At 55.8% G+C, this 18,823-nt stretch overlaps 1 protein-coding gene across 2 annotated transcripts in view; it reads right to left on the reverse strand.

Moving 5' to 3' along the window:
* Positions 1-7,246: 7,246 nt before the first annotated feature.
* PBX1 (PBX homeobox 1) overlaps positions 7,247-18,823 on the reverse strand; it is a 165,084-nt gene continuing 153,507 nt past the window's right edge. Inside the window, exon 8 of one of the 2 annotated variants that reach the window (XM_044439358.1) lies at positions 7,247-7,657. In XM_044439358.1, coding sequence (XP_044295293.1) covers positions 7,565-7,657 — 93 coding nt within the window. In that variant the 3' untranslated portion in view covers positions 7,247-7,564. The remainder of the gene's footprint in view (positions 7,658-18,823) is intronic. The other variant, XM_044439359.1, reaches the window with a different exon arrangement.

Here is an 18,823-nt window from a genome sequence, read left to right on the forward strand (position 1 = left end):
CTGATGGCAGCTGCACAGTCAAAACACCTTCCGGATAATGTGGAACGGACGGACCTGCCAGGTTTACGTAATTATGCGTGGCGATGGCTTGCGCTCACCTTGGACTGCTTTTGGAGTCCACCCTGCTATTTTTAAGCTCAAGCTTAAACTTTTGTCCACAAACGCTTGCTGGTGGTGGGCGGGGGGGGGGGGGCATGATTTTGAGAGGGGCAAGAAGAACTATGGAACTTCCTGCTTTCCATTTCTGGCTCCTTTTACAGCCCTCTCTGCAGACGTTACTCACCCAACACGCAGCTGCCTGCACCCCCCTTAGGAGCGCTCTTCCTGCCAGGGATGAGCTGAAATTCTCTCAGATGGCTTGTCTGAAAAGAAAAGGGGGGCCAAGGCAGGAAGAAATCGCAACATTTTCCGGAATGGGAAAACAGCAGCTGGGTCGCCTTCTTTGCACTATTACCTGCATCTGCAGAGTACGATTTCGCTCCACAAGGCACCACTGGAAAGATGTTAGATTGGGGGAGGCAGCCTGGCTCCTGGGGGCACCAAGTTGCCCAGGACGCTTTTGGCTGCCCATCAAGGTGCACGATTCCTTTCCTTAAAAATGTGTATTTCTGGCAGCAGGGATTGCTGAGAAATAGCTTTTGGATGATGTTAAAAACTGTGCATCCAAAGCCTCGGCATTCTGCTCGGCATCTTTGCCCGGCCTCCCATGGCAGACACTTTGTGGTGGTGCCTGAAGGGTTCTTCCGATTGCTCAAAGTGTCCAAACGTCACCTCCCCCTGCATCGCATCGTGACGTAAACACATCCCAGTGAAGTATTGTGGCCCGTTTGCAAATGACCAGTCCTTGGCCGTGAGAGCGAGCGAGCGAGCGAATTGCCCTGCTTTTCCAGCAAGTTCCCCATCCCCTGAAAATTCCTAGAATTTCCCTGAGACAACTGCTGAGGTCGCCCTGCTCCTTCGTCACCTGAAAATTGGGCTGTAAAACTGGGGAGGCATTTTTCACTCTACCTGAGGTCTCAGCCGATCAGGGATCACACTGGGGCTGGGACGGCAAATGGCATTCATCGGCCAGATCTGGCTACCTTGTTCTGTAAGAATGCTTTGCTCTCACCGAGTGGTGGGGAAGGACCACATCCCTGCTGCTGTGATGACCAGGGCATGCTTTGCTGTCGCAATTTAAACATAGCACTGCAAAACAGGAGGCCTCAGCCCAGTTGCTTTGGCAATGCAGCCCTTCAAGCCATCTTGATGCATTTTCCACAGCCCAACTTTTGAAGAAGCACAAGAGTCCCTTGCATCTTTTGACTCCTTTGACTTCAAACCTTATCTGCTGGCTTGTAGTGATAATAACGAGTCTGTTTTCAACATGCTTTCTTCAGGACTGATTTTTAAACCAAGTTGCTGGCAATTAAGATAAGCAAGATAAACATGTAAATGTTGTACTGCTGGCTGCTACCAAGCCAGAATCAGTCTACCTGATACCAAAAAGAGCCGATCCTTGAATTAAAATTGGCTAGTAGTGCCAATCCAGCCATAAAAGATCAACCGTTATGGAGAAGTGGAATGGAACAGGACATTGGCTCTCCTTCGTCTTAAGCATTTGAGGAACAAAATTATGAATGCTAAAATGGGATCTTTTAAAACATACGAGCTAATCTTATGGTTCGGAGAGGAATGATGGTGGAAGGGAATGCCAACAGATCAAAGGAGATGTTTGGTTGCCTATCACCATGACTGTCATAGGATGAATATGGAGAGGGTGGCTCTCCGGTGCCATTGGCAGCCTAGCAACTTTGGCCCATGTCTAAGAAGAGGTACTGGGGTCCACATTGGCTTAGAACCCAATCTAGAACGTCCTGCCCCCTAATCCTGAATTTAGCTCATCTGAAGGGAGAAAAGCACATACCGCGATCCCTGTTATCCCACACGCATGTCCCGGAGCTGAACCTTTGGCTGAGACAGACAGAAGGTCGGGTGACCAAGAAAATGGAACATGGCAGAAGTGGGGGCCCTAAATCTACGGAACGGTTAAGGTTGACATGCTGGCTCTCGAATCTTCACAGGCTTCGCCAAGAAACTTTTCAAAAAAGCCAGTTGCTGACCAGGAGCTTGAATTTTCCAAAGCGAGAGAATTTCATCCTGATTTCAGTTTTAGGCAGCAGTTCCAGAAAAAGCTTGTTTTCCTAACAGCAAACCCTGGATTTAGGACTTGGGAGAATTGCAGGCACAGATTCAACGGCCGGGTTCACACAACACAACCAACCCTGAGCAGCAAGCTACGGCAGCCTGTTGCATCATTTGAACCCAAACATCTGCAGGGCAGGCTACGCTTTGGGAGCCTGCAGCTGCTTGTAGGGCCGTTCTCACCCACAGCGGGCTGTTGTGTCATCCGAACCAGGGAGACTGACCTTCCTGCGGGTTGCCAGAATTAGCCACAGGGCAGCTTGGCAAGAGTAGCCAGAGGCCCAGGCTGCCGGGCTCAGATGGTCTTGCCAGCCACTGCCATTCCACCGATGCCAAAATGGCACTTTGGAAAGGTGTCCACTCCTTCCCATTTTTGATTTTTCAGTGCCTTAAAATGTGCAAATTTGGATCAGATTTTTTTTTTTGGTCAATCTTTCTCAAGTACACATTTATGGCTGATATGAGTCGTTTTGCCTGCTCAGCACTGCAACTGCCCAAAGCAAACAGAGTAAATACTGTAAAGGAAATGGGCCAGTTGAGTTTGCAAAGCAGCCATGGTCCCCAAAAGCAGGGGTGGGTGCACACACAGCCCCTCTCCTTCCGAAGGTGTTGGAATGATAGGTCTCGGCGTCCTCCACCTTTTCCTACCCTCCAGCTGCCCCAGGAAGGGGAATTACTAGCACCCACTTGCTGTGGCTTCTTCCAGGGCGGGTTCTGCGGGCAGAGGCCGAGGTGGAAGGCGCATGAAGGCACGCCTGGCCCGACCGATTTCTCTGTGGGGGGTGTCACGGGCTCCTGATAACTGGTCCCCCGTGGGTGGCTCAGTTGCAGGGGGCTTAGCTACCCACCCACCCCCTCGCCGTAGTCCGAGTCGAAAGGGCAGGATCCTTCTGCCTTCAGCACAAGCAATCCTACTAACAGCACCTATTTTATCAAATGATTGCACACATGCAAATCAAGGGGGAAGGATCCTGTGAAGGCCTTTTCTTTTTGCCAATGAAGCTTTTCACATCACTTTGAAGACAGCAGACGGACTGAAGTGGCGAGGAGTCTGGGAAGGGATTTTTAAGGCCATAGTCTGATCCGAGGAGGAGCACGGGATGCGCCTCGTGTGTAAACCCCACTGGAACGGCGGGGAGGGGGAGCGGGCTCCTCGTGCCGCCCCGAGCTCTTCAGTGGGGCTTCCATGGGAGGGCATCCCAGGGAATTGTGCCCTGAAGTCAAAGCCCCTTCGCAGAATTCGAAACAGAAAATGAAATGTAACTTCTGCCTTTCAGAGTTAGTAAATTTAAAGTATTAGGTGTACCTATAATGCTCACTATTCCAACCATTTTTAAAAGTTTTACAAAATGATTTACTGTCACCTTTTGTTTAAAACATTGTGTAACAGGAAATGAATGTGCACGACTCTACACTTTTCTACTATTCTTGAACTAATTCACAAATGCATGGAAAAAATGCAAACAAAAGGAGGGTGAATGTAGGTAATTTGGTGTTAAAACTATACAGGTATGAAGCGCTTTCTGCAACAGAAAGGACAGGATGGGGGCACCCTGTCCTTGGATGCGTGCTATGAGGGTAACTTTTTATTTTTTTATTATAAACACTATTAAATTCAGACTGCTTTTTTGGTTTTTTTTTTCCTTTATCTGAATATACAAGAACATTCATTATCAAATGTTCATTATCATCAATACTACAAAGAACGAGACACAAATCGCAAGAAACAATGGAAAATGTTAATAAAGCTGAAAGAATTGAATTTTTTAATTTTTTAAGTTTTTAAGTTTTTTTAAAGTTTCTGTTGTTTTTAATTTTTTTTTGTTTTTGGTATCGAAGTTGGTTTTTTCTGGGCAGAAAATAAAGAAAGCAAAAGTGTATGAGAAAAGGCAGCTCACAGGTAATCAAAATAATCAATATTAATAATATTATAATAAAAATAGTAATTCTGGATATGCAAAGATTCACTACCAGTGTATGTACCGTTAAGAAGTTAGTATCATAAACATGATGGACTGCAAGGGGAAAGATGCATTGTTACAGGCAGATAAATGCAACTCCTCCATCTTTTTCCGAAAGAAAAGATATCGTGATCTGCCATGCAAATGGTACGATTCGGGTATTTGCCTGAAACGAAGTCCGAAGAACGAGCAGCGCTGCTGCGTGGCACCGTTCGCCTGCGCGTTGCGGGGCTTCGGGGAAATTCCCTTCCCAGGGGGTCCCGCGTCTTGTTCGCACACCGCAGCGGCCGATACGCAGTTCGCAAGGGGAGCGCCAGGCAGGGGACCCACGATCAAGGAACTTCACCACAGCGGCAACCACGGGGCTGCACCCAATGCCGTCCTTCTGCCCCACAGCAGGGTTAGCGGCCCCCCCGGGGGAGATCGGGGGTGCAGGGAGGAGGAGAGCGAGGGGAAGCCGGCTGGATCTAGCCCGCGGCTCGCAGCCTCTTTCCGAAACCGAGCGGGTGCTTCCAGGGGGGTGCTGACTGCACTGCATGAGCGGCACGAGCTGTGGAGCATTTTCTGCCACCGGCCGCCGAAATAAAGCGCTCACCCTCACACTTGCAAGGCGGATGCCGTCCAGCCAGTATGGGATGCCCCCCATTTGGCCGAATTCCTTCCTTCTGTTGGTGCACCACCCGACCTTTGCCCACGTAGAAAAGGCTGTGTCTCCTCCATTTTCTACCTGGTAAGGAACCCTGCATTTCTCTTAAGGCTGGGGACAGAGGCTGGCAAAGGCTGGATTTCATCTGAAAAATGGGACCAGCCATTTTGTGTGTCTCGCTGTCCTGGAATCTCCAGGCGCCACCTGAATTCGCTGATGCAGCTCAGAAGGGAGACTCTCCATCTCACTCCCCGCCCCCTTTCGCGGCCACTGCAGGGAACCCCGGGCTTTGCTCCAAGATGGCAAAACCGATGCTGGAGGGCCTTGGAGGGGAACGGCTTCTAGCTGCTGACTCACTCCCCACTCATGAGGTCTACCTGGACGAAAAGTTACAAAAAGGAGGATGGAGAGGTGAGGGCTGCCGCAGCTACTATTCCCGCCCAGGCGGCTTCCAAAATTGGCAGATCCCATCTAGAGAGACTCTTGCCCCGCTCTGGCTCAAGACGGTGGCCAATGATGCTGTCACGGCTGCAGCAGGTCCGCATCTGCTCTGCGGCTCTGCTTGGCAGCCCACCTGAGGAAGAATTCTGGAGAACGCAAATAGGGAAGCTTGCGCCGCATTCTGTGGCGTTCCGGTTGAACCTGAGGCTCTGGGGCTCTCTCTCTATGGACTGACCTGGCTGCCTTTCTGCTTCCACAGTGGCCGTACCTGGCGCCTTCAGGTGAGGAAGAAAAAGGCCGGGCGGAGCCATCGCCCGATGTGGGGCCGGCCCTGCCTGAGCGCAGCGAATGGCCTGGCCCTGGGGAAGAAATGTCTGCAAAAACGCATCCCTCGTGGCCACCTCACGACGACACGGATGGCCTCCCCCCACCCCGAGTTCATCCTGCTGGGGTCCCGTCCTCCTAGCGGTCACTCATGGACTGGGAATTCCCTGTTGCGGTGGAAGAGCTCCAGCGCCTCTCCCAGAGCCCTTCCGGGCCTGCCTGGCGCAGAAGGACGCTGCCCTCGAGGCACCGATGAGGCGGCCGCGGCAGCGGGGCCCAGTCGCATCCCTCGTCCTGCCAGGGGTGCTCGGGGTCGCCCGAGGCACACTTTCACCTCTCCTCACGCGAGGCCAAAGACGTGCGAGTGCCGGGGACCATCCATTCACACAGCGCAATGCCAGCGTCCCTTGCTTATGGAGGGACAGCACACTGGCAGGTTCCCCCGAGGAAGCCTCACACCTTCCCTTCCGACACCTGTGGCAGCCACCTCACCTGGCTCGGAGCCCAGCCAGCAATTTAAATCCACCAAGAAAGCCTTTTCCAGCATTAATTTCCAGTGGTCAAGGAGCTCTCCTTCGGTGAGCCTGGCTTGGCGGCCATAACTATTCCCCATCCTCCTCATCACCTTAGTTTTTTTCCTACCGAGAACACAGATCACCTGCAAAGTGATGAGTCAGACTGCAATTTCCCTTGTCGCTAGCAAAGCAACCATAATTGTCCGAGCGAGGCTGGATACACAAATTTGTGAGGAAACCTGTAAGTCAAGTACAGAGCCACGGACACCTAGATTTGTCCTGCGCTGGCCACACACAATGCTAGCAGCTTGTTCCTATTAGTTTCTCAGGAGAAGGGCTCTGCTTTTACCCTTCCTGCTGATGTACCAGATATCCGTGAGTTAAGAATGCAGCACAGGCTGCGGTCTTTTGCTATGCCTGCCGTTCAGCGTGCAGGTTGGACAGCTTGATACTCTAAAAAGCTCTGCTTTCATTTTAGAAATCAAAACCAAATTTCTATCAACAGTGGCTTGGAAGTGAGCGGGCAATGCCTGGACAAAGTTTAGAAATCAGAGGTGCAGCTTTCCATCCCTCCGCCTTCAAATTCTTTTCCTTTCCCCGATATTGTTAGTTTTCTTACCAAAATTCCAAACTCCTTTCCAGACTTTTAAAACAGGAATACTGAAACCAGAATAAACTATGCAAAGTTAACTTTACTACGGCAATCTACTGCTTGTGGCTTATTTGCTTCTAAGCATCTTCCTTTTTGCCCAAGTCCGCTTGGGCCGGAGAGCCGTCCGGAGGGGTGGGTGGCGAAGCAGCAACGCGATGCGGCAGGGGGCTCGGCGGGGCGCCGATGCAAGGCACGCCGGCTGGTGAAGGAGCGCTCCCTGCGGATTCTCTCGGTCTTCTTGGGAGGGATGCGACAAGCTGCAGACCTGCCTCGGAGCACCAGAATTGCATTTATCTAGCCTGTAACAGGGAAAACTTTGGAAGGCAACTCACCCAGGGCTCGGGGTCTGAGAGGACCAGAGAACTGTCCTTCCTTGGAGGAGGGATGGTGCCCAAGGCCCAGGGCAGGGCCTTCTGCTAAGAGGTAGCGAGAACACCGGAAAAACAGGAGGAGGCAGATGCCCGGTGGGCTGGAGGGCGCGAAAGGCGGGGTCCTCGAAAGAACAAGAAAGAACAACACCACGGAAATGTACAAATACTCGTTTTTGTTCTGCTTCAGAATGAAAAATATTCTGTGGTGGGAGGGTGGGCGGCGGTGGCAGCGAAAGCAGAGGTGGCTTCTACCCAGAAAAGAAAGGGAACAGAGTATAAAGAAGTGTCCAGATTGGCTGAAAAAGCATCCCAGAGAGAGGAGAGGAGAGGAGAGGAGCAGGCCCGTGTTGGTGTGCCGGCGGCGCGGGATCCCACTCAGCGGCGTCAACAGGAGCGAGGGCCCCTCCCCTCCCGGCCCCCCGCCCGTCGGGGCGGGGTGGGGGCAGCAGGGATGCGGCGGTGCCGGGAGATCAGTTGGAGGTATCGGAGTGGACGCTGCCGGGCCCTTCTGTGGGGGAGGTCACTGACGAGGGGGTCGTCGCGTCTTGCCAACCTCCGTTAGCCTGGGGGAACAAAGGGAGAGTGTCAGTCGCGGCCGTGGCGGGGCCGGCGCCCCAGCGGTTCCCAGCGGGGGCCCCAGCACTCCGCCGCGGTGCGGGGCAGTCCTGCGCCTTGGGGGGCAGAGGCCGAGGGGCGACCCGTTCCGGCGAGGGAGGCGGGCCAGGTCGACGGGGCCTCGCCTCGCCTCGCTCAAGGCACGCCCGGGCCCCTTCCATGGACGCCGGGGCAGCGCTGGCAAGCCGCCGAGGCCGCAGGGCTGTGGCGCGCGGTGCGCAGGCCCAGGGGCAGCGTGGGGCGCACGAGGTGGCCGTGTTATGCCGGCTGCCGCTGACCGACACAGGCGGCTTCCGCTGCGTTAAACCAGGCGCGCCTCGATCCCGGCTGCAGGTAACTTCCCCTCGAGGCTCGGCTCGCAGGCTGTTCAGGCGCTGCCTTTTGCGGGCGGCACCGATGAGAACCTGGCTTCGCATGAGGAATGCCGAGCGAGAGCTGGCCGCTTCCACAATGCCCAGCATCCCCCAGGCTTCAAAATAAGTCCCGGGCCAGCTGGGTTCACAGCTCACGCATTACGCAGAACTGGTGGCAGAGGGGACTTCACCGGCCCCCGAGTCCCCCTGGTAGCCGACGTAAGGAACCCAGGGCCGGCACATGCCGGTGCATTGGCTTTGCAGCGGCCGCTTGAGGCCCCCAGGGAGGGAGAAGCCCCCACCCCTCCAGGTAAGCGTGTTCATCGCTGGCCATTTATCAAGACGGTTCTCCGAATGTCTGCCTAGAACTGCAGTTTTCTTCTCCTTTCCTCTGGGAACACACCTTTCCCCCCTTCTGCATGGCAGCCCGTCAGGTATTTGAAAGGGCGCTTCTCCTCGGTGCTCCCTTTGGCAGTTCCTGTAAAAGGCCCCACAGTGCTTGCTTCCCATCACCCTGACCCCTTCCTTTTTCTGACTCTGAACATGTTCCAGCAACTCTACTTTTGTCTCGAGTGTGGCAACCAGCATTGGAGTACGGCATCCCGGCGCAAGTCTGCATGAAGTGCGGAATGAAGTGCCACCAGGACTGACGATCTGGAAAGGGCGTCTCCGTGGAGGCAGCGTGAAATCACGCAGCGCTTTCTGGCAGCATCGCACGGCAGACTCATGCTTAGCGGGGGACCATCCTGACCTGCACTCGCGGAGAGCGGGCGGGGTGGAGGGGGCACCTCTCGGGTGGAGCCACTGCTTCTCGGTGGCACCTTCAGACTGGGGAGGGCCAAGAAGGGGGTACGGCTGGCTTCGTCCTGGGCACGGCCCTCTTCAGCATTTTAAATAATGACTTGGGAGAAGAGGTGCAGGGAAGGCTGATCAGATTTACAGATGTCGCCAAATTAGGTGGAGTAGCTAATAGCCAGAAAGGCACAACAAAATTCAACGTGATCTGGACAGGCTGGAGGGCTGGGCTGGAATCACTGGAATGAAATTCCACAGGGACAAACGCCAAGTTCTGCACCGAGGAAAAGGGAACCAAAGGCAGAGTTATGGGATGGCAGGTACCATGCTCAGCATTACCGCAAGCAAGAGGAGTCTTAGAAATGCTGGAGATCACGAGCGGAATGGGAGTCGACATGCAATCAAGCCGATGCTACACTGGGCTGCTTTAAGAGAAGCTTAGCTGCCAAATCGCGTGGGATTTCGCTTCCCCTCTACGTATCTGGCGCCCTTCAAGCATGTCCATCTGTCTTGGGAAGCTCCAGGCGGAGGCCTTTGTGTGGCCACTCCCTTGCCTATGGAAATCCGCTTTGCTTTGCTTTACTCTGCGGCTGTCCACCCCCACGGAGACACAAGCCTCCTTTCATCTGTTCTCCTCCCATGGGAGTCGAATAAAGCAGGAAGGGCTGGACACCGCTCATCGGCAGTGCTAGGCGCGCCCCGTCTGAAAGCATTCCTGAGCCCCTCTTGCCATCAAGTCCTCCCCAGCATCTCCGAGTTCATTAACACGAACTCTCCTGAAATCCAAGGCATGTGTTTGACTGCCCTCGACTTCAGCTCTGTTGGTGACACGCAGGTACGCGAGGGGGTGTCCTGATGGTTAGGACCCCTGGATATGGAATGGGCTTTCAAGGGAAGTGGTGGAGGCCCCATCGGAGAGGGCGTTCAAGGACAGGCTGGAAATGCACATGGGGGGCGTGTCGTGAGCGGAGCCGGCTGGAGTGGGGGTCAGACTAGATGGCCCGGGAGGCCCCTTCTGGCTCACGCTGCTTCTCTGTTTTCCTCGAGATCATGAGTCCTAGCATCACATGCTCCTCAGTGAACTCTTTCCTATCGGGGGAACGGGAGAAGCACAGCCACTCCCCGTTCCTTCCCCCTCCTTCTGAAAGAGGAGATTATCCAAAATTTCCCAGAGAATCCATGCTTATGCACAGCTTGCTGGGACTAGCAGGGGGCCAGGACCTCCCCATTACTTCTGCACTGTGATGTGCTCAGAGGCACATGCCGGTCCTGTGAGCAGGTCCACATTCCAAAAGAGTCGGCAAAGGTAGCACGCTAACCGCACGCTCCTTGATTTATAGAGAGCCGGCAGCCTTTGAACATCTAAGGCACGAAGAGCAGACTCAGCCGGAAGAGAAGGAGAGGGAAAGCACAGTGCAAGGACAAGGTTCCGCTGCTGGTCCAACGGAGACATTGCCCCGGGCGGGAGTGTGCCCTCGGCCGCACTGTGACGGCGGTCCGGCAAGGCAGATCCACACAAGCTGCACGCGGCTTCCCAATCCAGAGAGCTGCTCGGACAGCCCCCAAGGCAGTAGGCAGCCCCCTGGCCTCCCCAGTGGCCCAACGGTTTCTCAGTCAAGTCCTGCACAGCAGTGGACAAAGCCCAGACCGGCACTGGGGGCTGAATCGGAGGAGCTGCCCACCCGCCTGAACAGAAGTGCAGAGCCAGTGGGCGTGGAAAGACGGGAAACCGCTCGGCACAGCGTGACAAGCGGAGATATACTCTCAAGGGGGAACATATAAAACCTTTGAAGAGACAAGCTAAACCGTTAAAATTGGAGCCCCTGGCACTGAACAAGGTCAAGGTTGTAAGTGGTCCCGGAGGAGCAGAAGGGTGCCCGTTTGTGGCTGCGGCAGCACATTTCATGCTGGCGGAGACTGATGTGGCCGGGGAGGCTGCTGCTGCCAGTCCTCCCATCCTGAGGTTCGGGCTCCACATCCTCTGGATCACCTTGCTGTTCAGTCCACCACCGAGACGCCAGTGGTGCTTCCCATGGGAGGATGCAAAGAGCAGCGTGCCCACGGCTTGTCTCAGCAGGATCGGATCGCGCCGGGGGCCCCACCACCAAGCCCGCAGGCACCCATGGCGACAATACTCGGCAGGGGGCCAGGGCCCCCCCAGTGCTGCGGTATCAGGTTTCTGACTTTCAAAAAAAGGCACAGGGAATCCATTCAGGATTCCACGAAGAAAGTAAATGACTTGCACATGTACATTAAAGGCTGTTCGGGTTCAAAAAATGCCCCTTTGAAAGAATCAGCTACTGGGCATTGCCCAAATATAGGTTAAAAAGAAGCACTGGCTGTATCGCTTAGCCAGCAATCCGCTGATTCAGAGAATCCTCTGTTAAGGAGATGCGGCCATGTCTGGTGGACAGCAGTTCTTTTGCCGAGTAAGATGCAGCCCGTGGTGCCTGGACACATGAACGGAACCAGCAAACACCACTTCATGGTGGTCTCTACCTTGGAGCAAATGTGCCCATGAACCCGAAGAGTCTGAGGAGCCCGGGCTGCACCTGCTCTTTTCTTTGCTGGCACGTTTGCTATGAATAGGAAAAACAGGCAAAGAGAAAACGGCATTCCCTGGTACAGGCAAAGAAAGGGCGGGCAAGAGCAGTGGCCACCTGAGAAAACAAGCCCCTCTGGAAACGAGATCGATTGCGACGGCCGCCTCGCCTGCTTCTCCCTGAGAGAAGACACAGCCGGCCGGCCGTGGGCTGCTTCAACCTAGCAATTGGAATGCTGGCAATTCCAATCCAAGGGAAGATGCATCTGTCTAAGGTACCAAGGGTTAGCGCGCCTCAAGTGCAGAGGGAGAGATTTCATGGTTTGTCCAGCCGGTGAACCATGGTGGAGATGCCTGAGAGCACTTGAATCGACTGGCCTCCCAGGTTCCCCTCAGAAGCTCGCACAGCCCTGCGGCTCCAAGGAATGGATGTGCCTGAGGACTGCGCCTTGGTTGGCAGCCCTGGCACCTCCGGGGTCCCGCAGGGCACTCCTCGCCCAGACAGGGGACATCCTTGGGAAGGATTCACAGCAGTTGCAGTCTCCTCAGCTGCTGGAAAGGCTTGCTGAGTCTGGATCAGTTGTACTGACTCACAATCTGTATCTGACTCACATGGGCTGGGTTTAGCGGAGGAATGGAACAGGGAATTAGCATGTCCTATTCAGTCTACGCAGTAAATTGTTGCTTTGGCATCTGCATTTGACACTTCAATGGACCTCAAGTTTCATCTTATTCAACGAAAGCTTTTGTCTCACGTTACTGGATGCCACAATGTCTCGTTAATAAGGGGTTGTCTCAGGTGACTAACAGCGGGGGAAGTCGTGCTGCTCGTGCTTCTCTTAATCACACATTTTCGCAAGGTCCAGCAGTCGCTTCTTTATGGGTGGAAGCTATAATATGGATAAACTTGGAATGTCCTTTAATATATTTGGACATACAACTGCCTGCCTGGTTCCTGGAAGCTTTGTGGACGGTCTGCACCCTTTTGACAGCTACAGATACTGCAGCACTGGGAAGATGAACCTCCTGTGGGGCACTGGGCTGAAGAACTAAGACTGCCAGTAGCGGATACTACTCCCAAATGGATTTGGTCTGCCTTTGTTGAAGCTAACGAGTAAGCAATACATCTGAAGTTACACAGTGGTGTTGATATTCACACACACAATTATTTTCCCCCTTTCCTACATTTAGTTTCTGCCTGGATCTGAGATGGGGAAGGCTGCAGAAACGAGGGTGCCACACCCAGGCTAAACGCACCCATCTGCCATGCCAGCCCATCCTGGGGCGCATGAAGGCGGGGGCAGCGGAAGCCCCACCAAATGTGCACCACGCTGATAGCCTTCCGACCAGAGCACTCTCTTGCAGAGCATGCCAAAAAGAGACAGGAACATTTGCTTGGTCCGTCACGGACCGGAAGACCCCCTTGACTAAATGAATTCTCTGTCTGGGCTTCAAGTGGGTTTCTCAACAGACCGAAGCCCTGCAGAACGTGACACCTGCTGGTTGTCGACGCAGGCAGGAGAACGGATGCCAGTATGTCCACCTTGAACCACTCAGGAGATAAAAGTGTTCCCATCCCTGAGTTCCATGACTGGTTGAAGCCTTCCATTTTTCTTTGGAAAGATGAACTATCCTGAGGAGGAACCCTGGTGAGGCTTATGTGCCACAAGGTGTCTGATGGCACCCTTCACTCGGAGGGCCTCTAATTCCATCCTGATACTGGTGAAAAGGCAGTGACTCTGACGGCATCAACAGGGTGAAGGTTCCATTAAATTAAACTCCATCCTCTGTTACAGAAAGCTCCATGAGTCCAACATTATTCATGCCCGGACTGGTAGAAAGGCAGCCAGATGACTTGGTTTGCAACTATCGTCTTGGTAGCCTTCATCCATCTTGTGCCCTCCATACCCAGAATGCAGCTTGTTCCAACAGTAGCTGTGCTGCAGGAAGAGGTGCCCGTTCCAGCACCTCTCTGCATCTGAAGGGACAGGTGGAGTATATACATACAAACGGGATGTTTGCCCTCCAACCGGAGGAGCAGCAACCCAAGAGCTTGGACTGTGGAGATCCTCTCCAGTCAATGATCCTGGTGACAGGGAGACCGTGGCCACGTCTGATCTTTGCCTGCGGGGTGGCCCTGGGGCTGCCAGTGCCGCCCTCATCTCACCTCCTGATGTCGTCGCCGGCAGTCCGGGACCCTGCACAGTTCCTAGAGCCAGTTCCACTAGCAGAGTTCAAGGTGAGGCCAGTGCAGGGAGCACTTGCGGAAGGTCTGCTAAATTGGAGACGATGGTCAATGCAGAGAAGGGCAACTGCAGCCTCAGGTAAGTGCTGAGTGTGGGTGTTGCAGCCTTAACCTGAGGTTTGAACAGAGAAGGACACTGTCTCCAAAACTCCCAAGAGGTGAGGGAAGCAGGAAAGAGTCGCCGGTGCCCAAGCGGCATGTGTGCACGAGTGCATTTCCTTTGACACCTGCACCAGGGCGGGCTCTTCTGGCGACAGTTCCAGCCCCGCGAGGGCCTCCTTCCACCAGCCTGTCAGAGTGATTACGTCTTGCCACTTGGTAGAAGCCTGGCAATGAGGACGGCCTCCACTGTGTGCCCTTCTCCCGGGGAGGAAAGGCGCAGGGAAAGCCTGTCAGGAGGAGACAACTGCCTGCCACCAAAGACACACGTCCAGACTGGGGACTGTGCAGACACACACCCAGAGGCGAGCGGAGACGGTGGACACAGACGGGACAAATGCAATTCAAGGCAGGGGCAGGACGGAAGAGCAAGAGGACAGAGAAGCCAGGCAGAAGCAGTGGCGGCGGCAGCCCAGCTGTGGGGAACCGCCTCGGTCACTGTACTGCAAGCGGGAGCAATCCCCGAAGGGGCTGCGAAAAAGAACAGGCAGAACAGGCAGGAACCGATCGGGGACACGTGCCCTGGGGTGCTGGGGAATACAGACTCTACTGCTGCGCGAGAATCTCGGGTGGCTCCCTCTAAACCGGCCCCCGTGATCTGCATAGGCCATGGAGAGAGAAGCCCACCTTCCAGCTGCACTGAGCGCAAGGAGGCAGCGGTCCTGGGTGGCACGCATGGCCCACGTGCGCTCAGGGACTCTCCGTGGAGGCAGGCGGCCACTCTGCGTGGGCAGCAAGGGCCGTAAAGATGGCGGGAGCCTCGGCGGCCTGGCCAGGGCAACCAGGAACGAGCGGCAACACGCTGCAGCCGCTCCTTCCGCTGGTGCTACGGACATTCCCCCTTGTGGGAACATTCCCCCTTCCTCCTCCTCCACTGGCCAAGGAGTGGCATCCGGTGCTCCTGGCACATTTGAATTACGAGCTTGGCTTAGCTTGTTGCTCCAAGATCTGAGCCGACTGGGTCCCCATCCACACCCACACCCCGTGCAGAGCTCCTCGGAGATCACACATGCGCACGGTAGGCCTTGCCACAGCCCCGCGCGGACGCCAGCACTCGGTCGGCCTCTGCGCCCACGGCTCCCTGCTCGCGTGCGAATTCACAGCCAATGCAGCCAGCCCCTGCGCTCCAGCGCTTGGACCACGGCGAGAGGCCACAATTACCGCAGATTAGCAGCCCGGCAACAAGAAGCCGCATGACAAGAGACACCGAGCCAGCTCTGCCGCCTGGAGACTGGCGCACTCAAGTGCGCGCGGGACATTAGTAGCAATTTACGTGCCATCACTGAGGGAACGCCACAATGGTCCTGCTGGCAGCCTCTTATTTGGAAGCCTGCTATTTGTGGGAGTTACAAGCTATAATCACAACAGAAACTTTCAAAACCCTTATCTTTAGTGACACACCAAATCTATTTCAGAGCCATAATTGCTCTGTCACTGGAGAGTTTGCTGCTTAATGCACTCAAATGACATTTAGTGTTTGTAGGGTCATTACAGGGAACAGAAAACGTGAAGGAGGAAGGGGGGGAGCAGTGCCTATTGTGCGCGCGGCTTATTTTTAGAAGGGGCTTGATTGCAGGCGCCCAATTAAATGGGCGCGATGGAGATGATCCTCACCCAACACAGAAATTCTTGCTATTTAATGTCCCCTCTGCACTGCTGCAAATTTTTGAAGGGACGCTTCGGCGATCTGGGCCACCTCCACGCGGCCGTTTTCTCCCGATTCTGGGCAGGTGAGCTGCTGGTTCTGAGCAAGCCCAATCCTGCCGGGTCCTGCGTGGAAACCTGCTCCCTGGGCCAGGAAATCTCTGGGCCTCAAAGGCCGCTGGATTCCACCTCACGCTAGCAGAGTACGGGCAACGGGAGGGCTGGTTCGGGGCACAACCGACCAGCGGGAGCTCCGTTTTCTTCCCCGCGCCTCCCTCTCCGCTTAGCACAAGGTGACTTTGAAGCACGGAACGGGAGGCAGGGGCTGCGGCCTCCAGCAGGCCCCTCACTCGAGGCGGTTTCATGTCCGCAGAAGCACCAACATGTGCCACAATCCACCCATTTTGGCACGCCGCGGACGTGCGCGCTGGAGGATGCTGCTTTTGAATTTAAACTGAAGCATTAAACATTATGAGGGGCCCGCCATACGTTGCAGGCACAGAAAAAACAGACACTGCCCAACGCAGAATTAGAAGCGCAGTGAATGGCTGCCCAACGCCTGCCGGGGCTGTGGGCTCCCAGCCGGAGTTCTGCCAGGGCTCGGCTCCATCGGGCCTCCCGGCAGATCCCAGCCCCGGACCAGGACACCCCCCGCGCCCCCCCACTCCCACCGCGGTGTCCGCGCATTTCTTGCCCTACTTTTAGCTAGTTTGCTAATCAGGATATCATGGGATGTTATGTCAGTAGCTTCTGAGTTCATTAAAACTGCCTCTCCTCAAATCTGGGGTACATGTTTGGCGACAAGCACTGGAAGCACTTGGCTTTTGCTTCCTTTAGAGCCAAGGATTCAAGGACGGCATGCCCACTTTCCCCCAGAGTGGGGAGAACGGCCACTTTCCCCAGTAGGGCCTCCCAGTCTGCAGAGTCAAGGACAGCTGTGCCCCTACTTCCCTCCTCCACCTTCTGCAAGAGGAAGCTGTCAGGAACAAGTCAGGAATCTCTTGGGGGGCGGTTTTCGGCAGGATTTGTCTCCCAACAGGTACTGGGGAAACCAACGTCCCCAAAACTATGACATTCTGCCTTCCGAAGCACTGGCAGTTTGCTTTTCCAAAGCCTGGCCCTTGCCTTCTCCTTGACTGGGGGCGGGGTGGGGATGGTGGGCAGTGGCAGACTCCAGCCACCGTGTCCTTTATTCCTGGCTCCATTTAAATCAGTCCAGACGCTCTTGATGGGGCCACCAAGCCCATCCTCCTGTGTTCCTGTGCAGAGACCTGCACCTTTAACTTATCGCATGACTCTGCTTCCCATTCTGCTCTTCTTGAAGAGGTGATATCCGTCAACTGCTGGATTCCAGGCACGCGCGTCTCCCGCTCCTGCATTAAGAGTTCCGGTTTGTGCTGTTTGCTTCCCGTATGCCGGGCATCAGCCAATCAACACTTTTTGGAACACCGCTCCTGGGCTCCACTGGAGCTCCTCCCTTCACTGTTGTGCATAAGTCTTCGCCTGTTGTTGGGGTTTGAAGTGCTGGGGTGGGGGGGAGTCAAGAACTTTGGGGCCCAGACACTTTTCTCTTCAATCTTTCCAGTCCTTGGAAAAGGTACAGACAGTGGAAGAAGACGACCTCGTTACAAAGACAGTGCCAACATGAGAGATTTGGGTTCTGGGACTGGGGCTGCACCTTCCGGGAGATGGCCTCCTGCTGGGCTGCACCTCACAAGGGCTGGCGAGAGCAGCTGGACACGGCGTGAAGAAGCGTCTGAGGAGGGCTCTGAGCCGACTCCTGCAGGGGCGGGAGAAGCGCGCCTGGCCAGAAATGTGATGGAATGAGACCTGGATGGGGAAGGGCATCCTGGGAGGGCGCTTGTCCTGGGCCCGCGCGGAGCACAGGGTCCAAAGCAGCCCCGGGAGGCTGCCTCTGCCACGAGGCGGAAGGCTGCAGGGCTCCTCCAGGAAGCCAGCACGAGTACTGGAAGCCCCTTCACACGACCCGGCGAATTCAGGGCACCGTTAGGCTCAGATAAAGAGCCCCTGGCCCTGAAGGCCGCTGACCATCATCCCTCACCTCCCCTTTCCTGCAACACCCCAGAAAATCCTGAAGCGGCCATTGCGCTACAGGCACCAACGGAGGACCACGCCAGAATCCACCTGTTTGCCTCTGAGGTGCTGCACAACTCACCCTTGCTTTGCTTTCGAGTTGAACCCAGCCTCTGCAGCTCCTGCGGACAGAGGCTGCCGGCATTCCCTGCCGGCAAGGTCCCTGCCAGCTGCCAGCCACCGCAAGGCAGGCCTCTCTGCCGCTCAGTCCCTCGGACGGCCCGGCACAGCCGAGAGGACTAAAGGCAGAAGCCTGTGACCGGGACAAGCTGCCAGGCGTCCGAGCCATGTCAGGTGCCCTTCGGTCTCCCTCGGGAGGTGCAGGGAGCAGAGGTGCCGCAGCCTCCTGGGGCAACTCTTTGCGCTCCTCGTGCGGCGCGGCCCTGCTTCTCCAGAGATGCTGGCTCGCTCTGCCATGTCCCAGATCCACCCTCCGCAGCCCCGACCCGTCGCCTCTCCAGAACACGTGGGCAGCCTGGCTCGCCCGTGAAGCGGCCGTGATGAGGCCCAGTCCCCGTCTTGCAGGATCTCCTTAACGGCCACCCAGCGAGGTCAGGCTCTGCCCTGGCACAACGCGGCAGCGTCCAGCCCGCCCCGGCTCTCCTCGCCTCTCCCGGAGCCAAGGGGCCCCGGTGCCGGGCCAGCCCCGACATGTGCTGTTCTCAGACAGATGAGCGGCTGCACCGAGCTGCGCCTCTCCTGGCCGGGCGAGGGGGGCAGGGCTAATTTGCAGCGAAGGATCATGTCTGATCACGATCAGCCCCCGATTCATCTGCTCCTCGGTATTAAAGAGCCGGGATGGAAATGAAATGAATGAAATGAATTCAGCCAGTGCCGAGATTAATGTGGAGCGAAAGGCTCCTTCACGCGGCATTTTCAGGCCCAGTTTCTGCCACGGGCTTATGCAATCAGACAGCACTGTCTGCACATGTTCAGCTGTGTTTGCTTCAGAGCGCTCCACCGTCCTTGCCCGGCGATGCCGGCTCGATGGGGGCACGCGGGCCAGCTGCGCGGGATTCCAGGGAAGCCGCTCGGATAGCACGCACCGCAGCTGCAGCCCACGCCGGCGGCAGCTCCTCCCACCCGCCCTCCTGGGGGGCTTCTCCGCCTTCCGGGCGATGGGAGGCAGAGCCGTGGCTGCCGGTTGCGCGCACCCTGCTCGGGAGGAGGAGCGTACCCGGCCGAGGAGCCCGTGGAGGGCATTTCCCCGGGTAGGGCAGGCGTGGAAGGAGCTACGGCTTTTGCGCCCTGCTATCCAGGGGAGGTCCCGTGTGGCAAAGCA

Source organism: Varanus komodoensis, unplaced genomic scaffold (genome assembly GCF_004798865.1).
Source record: "Varanus komodoensis strain SLA01 unplaced genomic scaffold, ASM479886v1 scaffold34_3, whole genome shotgun sequence".
In the NCBI taxonomy this organism is placed as follows: Eukaryota; Metazoa; Chordata; class Lepidosauria; order Squamata; family Varanidae; genus Varanus; species Varanus komodoensis.